The sequence below is a fragment of the Mugil cephalus genome, chromosome 11, assembly GCF_022458985.1.
Source record: "Mugil cephalus isolate CIBA_MC_2020 chromosome 11, CIBA_Mcephalus_1.1, whole genome shotgun sequence".
Classification (NCBI taxonomy): Eukaryota; Metazoa; Chordata; class Actinopteri; order Mugiliformes; family Mugilidae; genus Mugil; species Mugil cephalus.
In genome coordinates, this window is record NC_061780.1 from 8,436,863 (window position 1) to 8,453,226 (window position 16,364).

The 16,364-nt window shown below is 39.8% G+C and overlaps 1 protein-coding gene across 3 annotated transcripts; it reads right to left on the reverse strand.

Moving 5' to 3' along the window:
* Positions 1-574: 574 nt before the first annotated feature.
* On the reverse strand, positions 575-14,088 carry kcnj14 (potassium inwardly rectifying channel subfamily J member 14). 3 transcript variants are annotated; one of them, XM_047599958.1, is made up of 8 exons: positions 13,897-14,088; positions 11,847-11,921; positions 8,214-8,322; positions 7,564-7,991; positions 7,236-7,338; positions 4,926-7,105; positions 3,687-4,004; positions 575-3,283 (listed from the first exon to the last, which is right to left on the reverse strand). In XM_047599958.1, exons 6-8 carry the CDS (start codon positions 5,985-5,987, stop codon positions 3,053-3,055), a joined length of 1,611 nt encoding a protein of 536 aa, XP_047455914.1. In that variant the 5' UTR covers positions 5,988-7,105; positions 7,236-7,338; positions 7,564-7,991; positions 8,214-8,322; positions 11,847-11,921; positions 13,897-14,088; the 3' UTR covers positions 575-3,052. The 3 variants fall into 3 exon arrangements, with proteins under 3 accessions (XP_047455914.1, XP_047455913.1, XP_047455912.1); XM_047599957.1 differs by having other exon boundaries at positions 4,926-6,715; positions 7,065-7,105; positions 7,236-7,991; XM_047599956.1 differs by having other exon boundaries at positions 4,926-6,715; positions 7,065-7,991.
* Positions 14,089-16,364: the final 2,276 nt, after the last annotated feature.

Consider the following 16,364-nt stretch of genomic DNA (forward strand, 5'->3'; position numbering starts at 1 on the left):
TTCTCTCTCTATATATATACAAATGTATGATAGATAGATAGATAGATAGATAGATAGATAGATAGATAGATAGATAGATAGATAGATAGATAGATAGATAGATAGATAGATAGATAGATAGATAGATAGATATGCTCAATGTACAAACACATATGTGGCTATAACCTGATACTGTGATTTCCTATATTTTGTACACAATATTTAATACAAAAAATAAATACATATTTAATATAAATATTTTAGAATAATTCAAAAAATATATATAATTTTACTTGACATTAATTTGTAGAAATTAGTTTTCACTTTTTGGTCTTTTTTGGTAATTTCTTTGGTTAATAAATACGAAAGTCAAAATACACTGACAATAATTTCAGTCATAAAAGCAATAAAAGCAGAAACCATCATTTTATTTTTTTCTATATAACTTGTTGCCAGATGCTTATTAGTCCAGACGTCATTATGACAGAAATGGCAATCACTGAAAACTGTTAATATATATGTGTGTGTTTTAAAATGCTCAGTAGGCTGCCTGTGTGAGGTACAACACGTGCTGAAATAAAGAAGCAACCAGTAATTGCATTACTGTGTTTTATTTGCTTTACAACACAGTTGTGTTTCATTTGGAAGTGTTGAAGTCTCTATTGGATGCAGAGGGCTTTCTCCTTTTCATCATCAAAATACCTCAGGTAGTTGTAGCTTTTTTTATTAGTACTGTCTTATCAATTTATTTTAAAACTGAAGTGTTACCATACACTATGTATTTTACACAAGGTATAAAATGTACTTTACTGTGAATAATGAATCCTAAGCAAACAGTGAAATGACCAAACAATCCATTCGTCTATTTCCTTCTGTGGTATTCAAAAAGCACTAGCATACTTAAAGTGATGGTGCATAAGTTCAAGTTACATTTCTTGGAGGCAGGGTGAACAACATGACCCACCGTGCAGCCTATAAATAGAACATGGTAGCCGTAAAGGAGAAGTGTAAGGGAAGACACAAACACATAACAGCACTAACACCAATTGTAAAAGAAAATATTTTATCAGCCAATACCTCAGCCCCACCTGAGGGCAAATCTTTTCAGAGACACAAGTGAAACACTGGAAGTGATGCATTGACGTTAACCTGTGCTGTTCCTGCAGCACTACTGTGCTGTTGTAGTGCCATAGAGCTTTATCAGTGATATTTGTCTCCACATTTTACTTCAGTGCAAAGTACAAAGAACAAGTTCTCAGGTTGTCTGTCGGACTTGGTGACATTCTCCTCTCACTGCACGAGTTTTACCTTTTCAACCCACTCTGTCAATCAAACACTTAAATTCTTAGGTGGCGTGGTTTACTGTCAATCATTACAAGGTTAAAATCAACAAACACATTCCAGGTGCTTTGTAAAAACTACAAAGTGCAACTATTACGTAGTCTAAAATAAAAACACATCTAAAAGCTCGTTTATGTCATCAGTGCATGTTCATATTGAGAATACTCAGTCACTGGGAAGATTCACAGTTAGTAATCTACTTAGAGCGTACCGAACCGTTAGGGTAATTAAAAAAAAAAAGCTCTGCATAAAAAGCATTATAGAATAAAATAACACTTTAAGCAACTTTAGAAACATGAACAAATTGCCGCAGATGAAGGGCCAGTTGCAAAATCCCGGTCGATACGAAGGCACCACCTCTACATTGTTTCCATGTTTAGTGAGTAGAGAAACCAACTGTAATACATTAAAGTTAGACTCGCCATTAATATAGGCTATAATAATATAGAATAATCTTCGGTCAATGTGGTTTCCAGTTTGATCCTCATCTACTTGTGCAGATGGTAAACAGCTGTTTTAGATGAAGGAACTGCGAGCCACCCCCCATCGTCAAATTGTCGCTCCCCCTTCAGTGGAGCTCAGTTACGTTGTGGTGATGTTGGAGAATACAGGTCTCCGATGCATTTACAGAAACAACAAGAGCATCTACTTTTGCTTTGGATTCAGGCCCTAACATCATCCAAATGGCAAGACACTAAAAATATCACATATATGTCATAGCTCATCTAAGTCCAGAACAATCAGAGCAAGCAGTAACAGGAAGGCTGATTTTAGATACATAAAACATCGTCACGTACTGTAAATAGTAGTGCAAGAAATAACGCATGGTGATTAACAGGTCTGGACGCAGCCAGCATCATTTGTCCGGGGTTGGAGACCCCGCAATGCCTCTTCTAAAATCATGGGCTTAACTTGACTCAAAGTAATACATTAAATAAAGCGAATCAGAGAACACATTTTGACATGACACATAGAAAAAAAGCCAAAGCACAAACAGCATACAGTTCATTACATGGGAAGAAATTGCTCCAAACCGCTGCTAGTTTTAAGCCATTTCTCAATGGTACTGTTGCCTTACTTTGGCTTTTCAAGTAGCTACATTCTCAAGAGCCCTCCAACATTTCAGTATTACAAGAGGTGCATAATTCATACTTACCATAAGAAAATAAAACGTTAAAGTGATAAGTCAGCATCGTAGTGGAAATACATTCCTGAGTAGCAGGTACACTAGCATTCACTGCATACAAAAACCGTCTCGTAAAAATGGAGGGGCAGTTGCAGATTGTAGCCACCGCGGGGCGCTGTTGCATGTCCTGCCACTGAGGCATAAAAGCCAGATGAGAGTGCTGTGGTTGTGATGGGCCAGATGTGAGACTTAGCAGGCAAGTTTTCAATGATTCTGAAAGATTGCCAGGACCAATCAGACAACTAGGTCAGCGAAGTAACTCCCCAAAAAGAGTGATCCCAAACTTTATCCTGGTCCTCTATCTATTCATTTCCTCTCTCTATCTGTGTGCAAAATAATCTTCTCAGGGTTGTCGGTCTAAATCTGGCCAACTCTTAAAAAGTCTACCCTTTGACCTTCTATTTTCTTTCCCATCTAATCATTGTAAACAACGTCCCTCTCTACCTTTTTCCTACTATTAATCTTGTCTCTCTTGTTCTGCCTGTGTTTACCTTTATGGCTTGTTTTCCCCCCTGTTCTTTCTCTAAGGCCTCTTGTCTCGCAGGTTCAATTGTAGTGGAGATGTTCTGCCAGAGAGAGCCTTCGGGCTGGTGCGGAGGGACTCTCGGCATCTTGAGCTGGCTCATCATCAGGGGAGACGAGTTGCAGAGCCACCTCGTTCTCATAACAGAATGACGAGCATGAGCTTTGAATGTACTTCTGTTCGGCCAGTTCTTTAGCACTGCATGAAGGTGTGTTTGGTATTTTGTATGTCCGATGAAAAAATGAGTAGTCCACCTGGGAAAAAAAAGGCAGAACAAGATAATTTAACTAAACGCTGACACGCTTAAACGGACAATGTCAAAAATTAAAAATGTATTAAACAAGGTTACTATTATAAGTTATCTACTTAACAACATCTGTAACGAATTTGTTGAATGTTATTTAAAACATTATAAACGGAGTTGAACATGATTTGGGGATTGAGTGTTATGTGTTCATACACAATGTGAATCTTCTCTGACTAAACTTATCCTAATTGGATTTCTACATGAAGAGGAACCATTTTTTCCCCTTTTAATATTATATACGCCTCTTACATCTACAATTAACTAGGGAATATTTACATGTTACATTGTACAAATAAGAAAAGGGACGGATTCAAATGCTTGCTGATTATCCTCAATCCCTCCATGCTGACCTGGTAGCAGTCTTTTCTCTCAAAGAGCACTGGTTCAAAGCGGTGTCCCCAGAGGATTTCAGAAGCCAGATAAGAGCTACGGCACTGCGTGGTCATGGCTGTGGCCTCCACCATGCCCTCGAGGATGACCACTACCTCCAGCTCAGAGTCATTCTCGAGGGTTTTTTGGTCCATCTCGAAGAAAGGTGACTCGTCGTTGATTTCATGGACTATTGTCACAGGCGAGACCAGAAAGATGCGGTCGGTGCCCGTGTCAAAACCCACGTTGATGTCCATGTTGTCCAGGGGGAGGTACTCCCCCTCTGACGTCACCCTTGACTGAAGTTTGGAAGAGAGAACAGAGTTAAGTCACCACTTGGTACACACTGGCAGTTGCTATTGTATTAAAACCTTGATAAACCTACGCTGCATTTCTGGCTATAAAATACCATATAGGTAAAATCGTCTGCATTCTTCTAAGAAAAGCCTTGTAAATTTAATTTTCTATCCTAATCCAGGATCTTAGTATTTGATTACTGTACTGAGCTCAGTTTGACTATGTGACTCTTTGGTCACACCACTGATGCATAGGCTTATCACTTACCCAACCTTTACTATGAAACAATATCCAGTCCCAGCATTTAGGATTGCATTTCTTTGATCCTCACAAACTTAATCCCATCTGCCCTGTCTGAACTTTGATATGGCCCTGATATTAAGAGAGATCAAATTGTCTATGCTGTAGACTCAATGCTCAACGTATTTTGACCCTCTGGAAAATCCAGAGTGTACACACAGCAATGCTGATAATAAAACATTCGCTGAAAAAAACGAAACACATTTAAAACTCCCCACATATGGCCAAACAATAGGTTAAATACCAGTATACATAGAGAACAATCACCTAACACACAAAGATACAGTATACAAACGGAAATGAGTTGACGAAGGACAATGGTTCACAGTTAAAGAATTGTATGCAAGTTAATCCATGGTAAATCTTCCTAACCCCTGAGGGAAAATAAAACAAGCTCTCATTAACTACGGTCCAGAGAATACGGGCCAGATGGTCTCAGCGCTCTCCTCCTTTCTATTGCAACCTTTTTTCCTCTACTGCTTTCTCACAGTCTCAACATTCAAGATCACGTTATTTGTTATTTGGTACATTCTCGATGTCTCCCTGTCTCTTTTACAATCAACAAACTTTATCAGTGTCATATTTTTCTGCCTATTTTTTTTAGCAATTGTTTCACCACTTACCTTCAGTAGTTGTGCTCTGACATGCGCCTCAACCAGGTGGCTCTTGCGTAGGTTTCCAACCCTCCACATCATGCAGAGTTTCCCGTCCCTCAGCGCTACCACAGCTGTGTCAGAGAAGATCAGTGTCTCGTTGCGCTTCTTGGGCTTGGCAATCTTCGCCATGACTGCCCCGATGATGAAGGCGTCAATAATGCAGCCCACAATGCACTGCAAAACGACCGCCACCACCGCCAGGGGACATTCTTCGGTCACACTTCTGAATCCGTAACCGATAGATGTTTGCGTCTCCAAGGAGAACAGAAAGGCCGCCATGAAGCTGTTCACCTGGAGGAAGCACGTCTCCATGACCACTGCCTCCCTATCAGACCCTCCTCCAGATCCAGCTTCTCCTGATCCTGGAGAGGAACTTGAACTGGGGGTAGGTTGAATGGAGAGGTCCCCATGCACAGCGGCAATGAGCCAGAAGGCAAATCCAAAGAGCAGCCAAGAGAGCAGGAAGGAGAGGGTGAAGATGACCAGCATCCAGCGCCAGCGGATGTCCACACAAGTTGTGAAGAGGTCACTGAGGTACCGCTGGCCCCTCTCGCTCATGTTGACGAAGGTGACGTTGCAGCGTCCGTCCTTGCCCACAAAGCGCTGTCGGGGCCGGCGGCTCGAATGCCTCGTACGCCGGCGGCTGATGGTGGAGGGGGAAGAGAGAGAATCCTGGTCCGACGAGGAACGGCCTTCTCCTCTCCCTCCTGCACTACTGCCTCTGTCGCTTCTTGGAACTGAGCACATTCTTCCGGCTCTCATCCCACCTTCTCCTTCTGCATTCCCGCCGACCGACTCTGCAATGGCACTCTGCCTCCGTGCATTGTTGGTGTTGCTCTGAAGAGGTAGAGCTTTGCCGTTGAGGGCATGGGTCGGGGAGGGGCTGTTTGGGGTCCCTGACCCTGTTGGGCTCCCTCCTGCCCCAGCTGTATCTGCAGCACTCTGGGCCAGCCTCATGACCTCCTCTTCCTCCACTGGCCCATCCACCACAGCACTGAAGCGACGTTTCACACGTGCCGCTCCCATCATTTAAGCTAAGTCTGTTTTTCTCAGGGAACCTTAGAAATTGATGTGGTATTTAATCACTGTGATACAGTCAGTGAGGTTATGTGTGTTGGTAACGACACAGTCAGTGCTTCATCCACGTTAATAAAGAGATAAATGTAGGTCCATAGTGTCCAATGGTAACCAGAGGATGATACCCTCCAAAGCCATTGGTCAGTCAGCTGGTTCAGTGTCTGTTCCACAACCTGTAACTATGTTTCCAGTACAGTTTATCCTTTTAGTGACAGATCCCTCTGCAAACAGGGCGTTCCTATGCAATCAGGTCTATTCATTAACAACCAATGTCTAAAATCACAGTCAATGAAATACGTGGAACGGGAGGAGCTGAAAAAAAAGGATGTCAACCGTTTCCCAAAGAGTCTAATTGTGGGCAAGAATTCATTCAACAAGGAGTGGAAGGGCTGGACTGACTTCAACATTCATCACAAGGGCATGCAGGACTGGTTCTGTTCAGTTCAAAACAATAGGAGGAACGTTCTCAGGTCTTGAGCTTGAGCAGGCATCACTTTGTGAACAGTACAAATTAATAACGCAAAGGTGCAGGTGGGATGTAGCTCATTACAGGGTACATTTCACCATACCATGACAAGATGCAAAATAATATCATAAAACTGTTTCCGCCATGCAGTCAGAAAAGCGAAGAAAAATCATGCAAATTCTTACGAACAAAGATCTTCCCATTTTCACCACCCCTTGGTATGGGCATGAGGAAACAGAAAACACAAAAATGAAATGTCTACTGTCATTATTTATGATGCATCTTGGACACAGCAGATTCAGTTGGCTTCCTCTAATCTTGTTTTTTACACAAGTCAAGCCCAATATGACGGGCCCAGCTGAAAGAACCTTGTCTTGTTCGCCATTTCCTCTTGACTCATGTCACTGCTTTAACAATTGGCTTGGCAAACAACCGTTTGATGGCCATTGTGGATTTGTAGAATACTTGTGTCGGTGCCGACTACTATGTATAAATAACACTAAACTGAACTACACTGCTGTTAACAATCAGCTGTAACAGCTAGCGCCTCAGAGCAGACATACCTCATTACAGCTCAGCATTACGGCTGAGAAATCACCTATGCCTGACAAAAGATAAGAAGAAGGGAAGAAAACAACAGAGAAAGATTACTTTGATCCATCTCTGACGTGACTCATGTCATTAGATGTAAACGAAAGGTTTATATGGAGAGAAAAGGTAAGTACACAGGTCACCTGAGGAAGTTTTCTACATTTTTCTGGGGGTCAGGTGCCAACAGTTATAGATCAGATGGACGTCACAGAAGAAGACGTGCTGAGAAACAAGGTGGTTGAGAGCCTGTTTGAACCAGAGTACAACAGGTTTCTCAGACAAAAAAGATTATCTTATGCGAGGCAACTGAAAACAACAACATGCAAATGTGCACCAATCTACAAAGCATGTATGGATACATAAAAAAAAAAAAAATGCATAAGTTATTGTTTAAAGTTTAAATTAAAAAAATGCAAATTCAAATACACATGTATGTTTGTACAAATGTATGTTTGTAGTGTTAGAATTTACCTTGCCCAAATACTTCCAGAGCACCCTACTACTGAATCAAGTAGTAGGGAGAACGGTGACAAAGTATAAAAAGCATATAACATCAAACTATTTGGGAACCAGTGGACAGATTCAGTCCCTGAAACGTACCCCAAACAGCAGAACGAAAAGCAAACACAGGAGAAGCCATGGTATTCAGTCTACAACAAATGAAAGTGGGGAAAGAGATCCCTCCTGAAATGAGAAGTGACATGATAGGGGTTCATCTTCGATTGTGGGTTGACAGCCCTTTCTGACACATGTTCAGTATAAGCAGTGAGTGTTGCTGATCTGGGGAGGAAGGAGGAATCACAAAAGGGTCTGTTGTTGTTCCGGCCCCTTTACTGAGCTGTTGGTGTATGTTTTGCATCCCATTTCCTAAGGAACTTCATGTCTAATTCAACGCCAGTCTTGAAAAGAAATTAGAACAAAGAAAAAGAGAACAAAAATGTAACGTTAAGTATGTACGAGAAAAAACGACAGATGATAACAAGATAATTCTACTACTGCATCATGATTAAAGTCAAAACAGAAAGTGGAGGATCAGAAGTTACATTTCTCTCTTCAAACGATGTCCGCTCAGATGTTGAGCTTATGACAAATATGTAAATAGTACTTGATGTGAAACCTACCAGTGGTGGATTATTTGTTTTCTTTGTGAGGGCTTATTTCCTGTGGACAATCTTGACCTGAAGAACCAAACCCGATCGTGACCTCACCCAGATGTAGCAACCATAGAGGCTGTGAGGAGAAACAGAGAAATAATGCAGTCTCCTGACATCTATGTCATCTGACAATCATTTCTGTGCATTTAGGACAGAACAACAAATCAGAATTGCCATATAAGCCACTGAAACCCATAGTCTAAGAATGAGAAACTTTCATTACATATATAGTAGATGTGAAATATTTCAGTTTAAGGGAAAGATAAAGGAATTGCAAAACAGGTTATGTTAACACAAAGAAGACAGTGATCAATGACATGGTTTCTCTTCTTGGCTCAGGATACCAAGTGGTACAGGATGAATGAATAGTGGATTAAAGCCAATGGACTTTAAGAGTCATAGGGGGCTTTTCTTGAGCAAACGTTGAGACTGGGATTGTAGCTTAGAGGAAGAACTAGGATAAACCAGGACTCTGGGTTGATGGGGGGTGAAGAGGTAGTGTGTGTTTCTGTGGAGTTAGCGATATGCTGTGGATTACAGCTGTGCTCGTGACTCCAGTAATCCCACCGATGGTTTTGCTAATCCTCAGTGGATTTACATAAGACTCATTACTATTATAGGAAGAAACACACAGGTAAGGCGTATTATGGTGTACCAGGTTAAAATTGGGGAGAAGAAGAACATAGATGAACTAATAAATAATGAAGGACATTTTTGGCCAGTCCAATTTCCAAGGTCCAAGGTCTTCCAAACTCTGTCAATGCGTCAAGACACAGATGTGAAAAGAACCAATATGACAGATGAGCGTAGTGCATTAACCTCGGAGGTGACGCACATCATGCATAAACATTGTTCTGTGTTACGGATGAAATTCTGAATACAGTTTCCACTGTAATGTATCTTTATATATAATATATCACTATAGTAGCTTCAACAGAACAGACCGATATATTAGAGTCAGTCAAAATATGTGATATTTGTCAATTTTAAAGATAATACTGTGAGTCAAGAAAGTCCAACCATCGTTCTTCCAGAAGGAGAAAAAAAAAGTAAAATTATTACTAATTTTAGTGTAAAAATCCTTTAAAGGGCTCTCATTGAAATACTTGGAAAATCTAATTTTCAACACTGGAGTGTTACTGAAGAGCAAGGCATTTTTTTGTTTTTGTTTTGTTTTTTGTACTTTTAGACAACATTAGTCCACTTCTTCATGGTACCTCATAAAGCTGTTATGCTCAGGGTGATGTAGAGGTGGACCTAGATCACATTTAACCCTGATTTGGCCTGAGAACGTTGCCTTGATCTTCTTTGTTGAGTGAAAACCACAAGCTTCTCAACCTCACTGAGAGGCACAGGGGCGCTTTACTCTGCATGTGTACGGAAGTCATCAAATATGGCTCCTTGCCCCGTAAAGGGTAAAGCTTTACTTTTGCTGTAATTTGAAAAAAATATCTTTTTAATTGGCAAACATCAACTCAATACAGGTTAAATCAAATCTTGTCACTGATTATTTTATATATTAAATGAGGATCTTGTGACAATATTGGAACTCAAGTTGAACTCGAATAAAAAACACAAAGGCTCAAAGCTCAGTCAATGAACAAAGTCCTGGAGTTGAAGAAGTCCCGACCTTGCTGCCTCGACTATAATTCCTGTCAACACGTAACCAAAGGAACATGCTCTCAGGTCTGCTATCTCTGTCACTGGACTGACTCGATACTGGACAGCTAATAAAAATAGACGGAGGAGTGATAAAGGAAGGAAGTGTTTGTGTGTGTGTGTGTGTGTGTGTATGTAGGTAATGTGAGGGTGCACGTGTTCCCGTGTTGCCTATCCTTATCCTACTGAGGTGACAAACGTTTCAATTAATCATGTGAGAACATTCAGGAAGGGGTGCATGGGAAAACTGTTCGTGTTAAGTTGTTGCTTCACGTGAGCCGACTATTAACATTTGTGGGACCTTTAACCCAGGCCAGCCAACTCTTGACATTTGGTTATAGAGTATGTGCAGTATGTATTCAAACTGGGTCATTTTTTGTTTTTAACCTGAGTGAAGGGTTTTGAATGCACAACACTGAATAATACGTCACTGACCTGAAACTTTATTTTTAACCTCTAACTTTGCATTAACGTAGTAATTACTTAGTCAATCGATGAATCAAACAGCATAAAAGTACTTTGAGATTGATTAATCATCAAAAAAAAGTTCCCTGTGTCAGTTACTCCATATATATATATATATATATATATATATAACACTGAGTTACATGAGCGTACAGTGTGTGGACAAATAATTTTACAAAGTAACAGTGCCAGTGACAAGTTCAGTGTCATGAAATCAGGACATCTATTATACCCAACGACTTGACCGATGAAAGTGCTGGGAGAGAGTTGGTGTTAATGCCATGAGGCCAAAAGGTCACACTCACAACCTTCCTAATGTGGACTTAAAATGATTTAAATTAATGAAATTACACATGCAACATAAATTTAATCTAGCACCAGTGAACTGGACAGAAATAAATGATAACTAAACGATGAATGTAAAAGTAAAACACTGGTTATGTGCTGTGTAGAGTTGTTGAATCATTTTAACATTTAACATTAAGTAACTGGGTAAAGTCTTATAATACAGTTTTATTCCCAATGGTTCAGATCATCAATAATTTTAAGTGCAGCCTATTATTAGTACAGTAAAACGTCTGCTTTAGTGATTGCGTTTGTAGTTCTTGTGCAGGAGCACACTAATCCACTTTCACCACCTATCTGCCTCCTCTTTCTTCCACTGTGTATTTTCTCTCTCTCCATGTGGCACCTCCCCTGTCCTCTTTCTATCCAGATTATCTGACCATATTAAGGTGTTATGTGGTCAGATTAGGTTTGCAGAGAATATGATTTCTGTGTCAGTAAGAGATGAAGTTTATTCCGGACCTTTTTCAATGACACTTCTTAATATGATCACTATTCTTTCCTGTTCACATGTTCTTCAGTATTCACAACTTCTTTCTCTCAGTTTTGTTTCTCTCTCATCGTGGTTTGATGAGAGATTAGCTTAATCAGTGTTGTGCACACAATGAAAAAGACCTAAGTGAACATCTGCATTCTGAAGCAACAACGCAAATATGGAGCCATCAATACCACATATTGATCATTGTGGGTTAGAAACCAGGGCACAGATTGGACCTGTGTCACGTGGCTCTCTATCGGGCATGTTTTACTCTGCATCTCTTTTATTTTAGGCTTTATGAAACTGCAAAAGGCGGATATGAAATGCTTTAAATGCATAAAAGGGAATTTGGCAGATACTCTACATATAAAGTCTGAAAATAAAACATACAACAAATAGAACAAATTTATTACATCACTGCAATGACCTTTTCTCAGTCTGATCAATAGAGTTCATATGAAGCTCTAGCTGCACTTGATGGTGCAGGACCCCAGCAGCCGCAATGGGTATAAATTATCATTAAAACTGAGCAGATGGACGTTGGAACTAGTGGATGTTATTTGAGAGTGCAACTTGACTTCCAGCAGCTCAGCTGGATATTTTAGTGTATTTTGCTCGTACAACGTGTACACAACATCCAGCCACATACTCACAGGTCCAATAAACTTCTTTCTGTCTCTCTTCTTTGGCGCACCGCCCTCTGCAGCCACAAATCACATCCTTAAAACCTGTAACCCATCACAGGTTAGTGAGTTATTTTCATAGGTACAGCATGTGACTGAATCTTCAATGTATGTGAGACACAGATACCTTTCAAAATTTTAAATACATGCCCAAGTAAAACTGATGTGGTCATTTTCTGAAGAACACATTCTCACACACCCACACGCACTCTGATCTGACAATAATCACAAATGCAGGGTCATCTTGGCACCCGGCCTTATTCCATCTAATTGAAACTTTTCTGCACCGTCCCTACTTCGGCTCCGACAGAGGTCAATGCGTGATGACGACTAAATGTTAATCTGGGGAGTTCAGATGGTGCAAGCTGTGATGTGCTGGTCTCACGACACTTTTCTAAATAAGGACATTCTCAGAACTCAGCTTTTAGACACAACTAAATACATTTACCACATGGCTGTTGGGTAAAACCTTCGTATACCGTCGTCCTTAAACTTCTCAGACACCGCATCACCACTTAGAGCCTCACTGAGAAATGTTACAGAGAAGTCTCTATTTGTCTGGTGTTAATATGTTCAGGAAATACAAGACAAACTAAAGCTGAGTTAAGCCTTATGCAAATATTAGCAAGTTAACGTGGCTTGACTGAACAAATAATACAAGGCCTTAATTATACGTTTTAATAAACTTCTGGAATTTAATCAGATCAAATCAAACAAAAGGAGAAGACATGGACATATACCAGCACAGAGGGTCTAACAAAAAATATTAAATAATTATGTGAGGTATAATATATTGACCCTCATCAGGACAATATGTCCCTTATTAATGTCCTTTTAGTGTCCCATAACTTTATTACAATTAATGGAGTAATTATCCTTTAATATCAAGCTATTGAAGTAAATTATTAATTGTCCTGGATAAATCTTTTGTGTCTATGAATTAGTCACATAACTTAGTTCAGATGACAGAATAGACTTGCACTGATTGAGACTCCATTTACATTACAAATTAAAGTTTACTAATTCCATGAAAAAGTAATGAGTCAGCTGGGAAAGAATCTGTTGTCATCTTATAAACCTGTACTATGTTGCTACCTGTTTGCAGCCTTCTTAAAAATATACTAAGCAGTGCCTTCCAGTTGATATAAATCAACTGCTCTATCCATCATTGCTGACCCATTCCAGTAATGCTGGAATGGGTCAGCATTACTGGAATGCAAAATGTACACTTTATAAAGAAAACGCCGTAAAGAGCTTTCAAAACTCAAGATATGCTGTAACCTCTTCCTTTGCTGTCACGAATCATTATATCACTTTAAAACCTATTTGAAAATACAGCTGTGTTTTCTATCAAGTCACAGCTCACAAAACAAAGAAGGATTAACCACAAGTCATCACATCACACCAATCTCCCCGGCCAGCCTGTCTGCCTGTCTGTTCTGTTCAGTTCCCTCCATCTGACTGTGCTTCACTGCTCACTCTTCCCCCAACTGTTTTATTTTTTTCTTCATCCTCCAGTCCTGCACAGCTGGGAAAATTTACCAGATGCTAACACCATGCTTTCCCAGATATGCCTTTAAAACATCTGGAGGAACAATAGTTAGAGAATGCCCCTGGTTAAGGGGCATTAATTTGGCCGGCGACTCATCTGGTCTGACATGGTTCAAACCTGACAGAGCTTTTTTTTCCTCTTTTTTTCTTTATTCTTTTTAAGAAAAATATTCTCAAGACAGCAGTAGCTCTAGAAATAAAACAAAAATCATAACCTGACAACAATATTTCAGCAGAGTTACTGCTGGAGTCACCTGTATTTAAAACTGAACAACTTTTGCCTACAGCCAACAATGTCCCATGATAAAGCAAACTGCATTTAAAACAAATTTACCGACTGTTTACAGAGTAAAGCAGCCATTTGACGTGGAATTAATATTAACAATTAATATTATAATAATCTATAAAAACAAAAGTAGCGTAAGCCTATTACCAATTTCCTGCGCAGTAAAATTCATTAAACACTTACCTTCCGTTTACATTTTCCTCGCGTTAAATCAGCGCAGCGTCCGTTTAGTTTATTTCCCTGTTAATGTCATTTCAAATTAGTTTTTTTTTGTTATTTTTTTTTATTTTTAAAAAAGCACTGGGCGAGCTGTCCCGTACAATCGGTCTGTTCGCGAGCCCTCAGGTCGTGAACGAGCGCGCTCCCGCCGCGATGCTATCTGTCCCCAATGAGAAACGAGCACGCGCCTTTCCGGAACGCCACAGTGACCTTGTCTCAGTAGTTTCTAATTCACTTGAGCTTCATTTTCTGTTAGATAGCGGCTCAAACGCAAAGTAATACGTTTGAATATATGTATTGTGAGTTTACAAACATAGCTTACTCATCGTGTACTCTGTACCTCATTCCCTTGCCAGTTCATTAGGTACAGTAGTGAAAACTAATGCTTCTACAGTTTAGCAGCCCGGCATTAGATCTTAGCTTCACCCAGGTTAGGGTATTGTACATTTGTTTTAAATAATAGACTTAATTTAGAATTGATTTTACTGTGTTACACGTGTTTCTATTATTTTGGCTGCAATATTTTAGTCAGGGGGCTAGACTAAATAACAGAAACACTTCAGTGTTATTTCAATTCAGTTTAACAGAACCACAAACTACATCCTCCAAAAGGATCACACAGTTGAACTACTACCTTTCTAAAGCTGTTGCAACATGAACGTGAAGCTAAGGTTTAGTGCAGAGCTCTTTTATTATATCTATATCACACCTAAATTATCCTATAATCTAAGACTGTATCACTGGTATTAATCTATATTGATATTAATATATTTTTAAAAATATGTCAATAAAGATCAACTTAATTTCACTAGAATCTTAAAGACAGACAAAAATAGATCGTGAGTGTGTGTGAGAGAGACACAGAGCAACAGTGTATGTACGTGTGTACGTTTGTTTGTGTGTGTTTACTAATACTTAATCTCATTTAATCTCCGTCAAGGAGCCCAAGAAGTGACCTATGATGTCATTCTATGGAAACAGGAATCGAGTGATGACTGAGCTCGAGCAGAAAAAAAAAAGAAAAAAAAAAAAAAACGGCGTAACGGCACAGCCATAAGAGTCAGCTGAGCGAGTCAGGAAGCCACGCAGTGGGTGATCTTACGTTTTCTCTGCATCAAAAGCACGTTTACAGCGTATGGGTATGAACATAATCAGTGTATCGCGCGGTACGACACAAATGCATCTGGGCAGGATTGTCATTTTAAATTGCGTAAGTGTTTGTGTAAAAATGGTGTCATTGTAATTGACCCATGGAAAACTGTCTGGGAGGAGGGGACACACGCAGGAACAGAGGGACATGGGAAGGCATGACGTCAGACGGAGCGATCACAAAGACATTAGTTTTAGCAAGAAAGACGTTATTAATTAAGATTACATTCAAGAAAGGTACATAAACTATAAAACAGTACCCCCAGATGTCTTCCACTTTTGTTGTTTTGATACATGGGTAACATTATTTGGCTTTTTGAGAAATGCAGATTTATATACAGAATTAATATCTATTAATTACAGCATATTGAAAGTAAAATAAGTGATTGCATAAGTGTTAACTCCGTTGGCTGCAGGAGAGGCCTCAGTCAGACCGTCACATCTGGACACTGCAATTTGACACTAAAAAAAGAAAATGCTCAAGCTCTGTCTTGCACAGAGGATCAGTGTAAACAGACGTTTTCACGTCCAGACACAAAATCCTTATTGGATTGAGGTCTCGGTTTCGTCTCCTGCACATTCACCTTGTTGTCTTTAAACAATGCCTGTGTGGCGTTTGCTGTGTGCTTTGGTAATTCTCTTAATAAGTCTCAATCAGACGGTCCATCAGGTTTCCTTTAGAGAAATTGCAGAAATAAAAAATGTATGTAATCAGTCACACTTCGGTTCCTCTCGTGTGACCTGTACATGATACCACAACTGAGAATCTGCTTGTTTCACTTCAGAAAGGACATTAAAAATCTGTTTGACTCTCCTAGTTTCTATGAGATGGTTTATTTTTTAACATGGTTACTGTGGTTATGGGTTTAAAGGCGCTTGCCATAAATTGCGACGCCACTAGTTCGTTCGCAGCCACAGACCTTTGAAATCAAATTCAAACCCGCTTTCTTTCTCCTGTCTTCTCTCTCTTCCGTTTCCAAATAAAATGCATTCAGCATACCTCACAATACTTGTGTACATCTGATTTGATGCTGGTCAATTGCTGCATCAGTTGCGGCCTAAAACAAACAACGAAAAATATGGACATCTGGGAGCGAACTTTCCCTTTTACTCGTTTGGCAAGTAATGAAGCATGAAACCACCAGCAGCACTCGTTTCTAACCACTAAACACTGAGCCAGCGTTTCCACTGTTTAGCTTCGACTGTGGCTTATTTGCACAGAGCGATATTTACGGTTATGAATTTAATGCACAACAGTAATCTGGAGATTTGATAGGATGCCT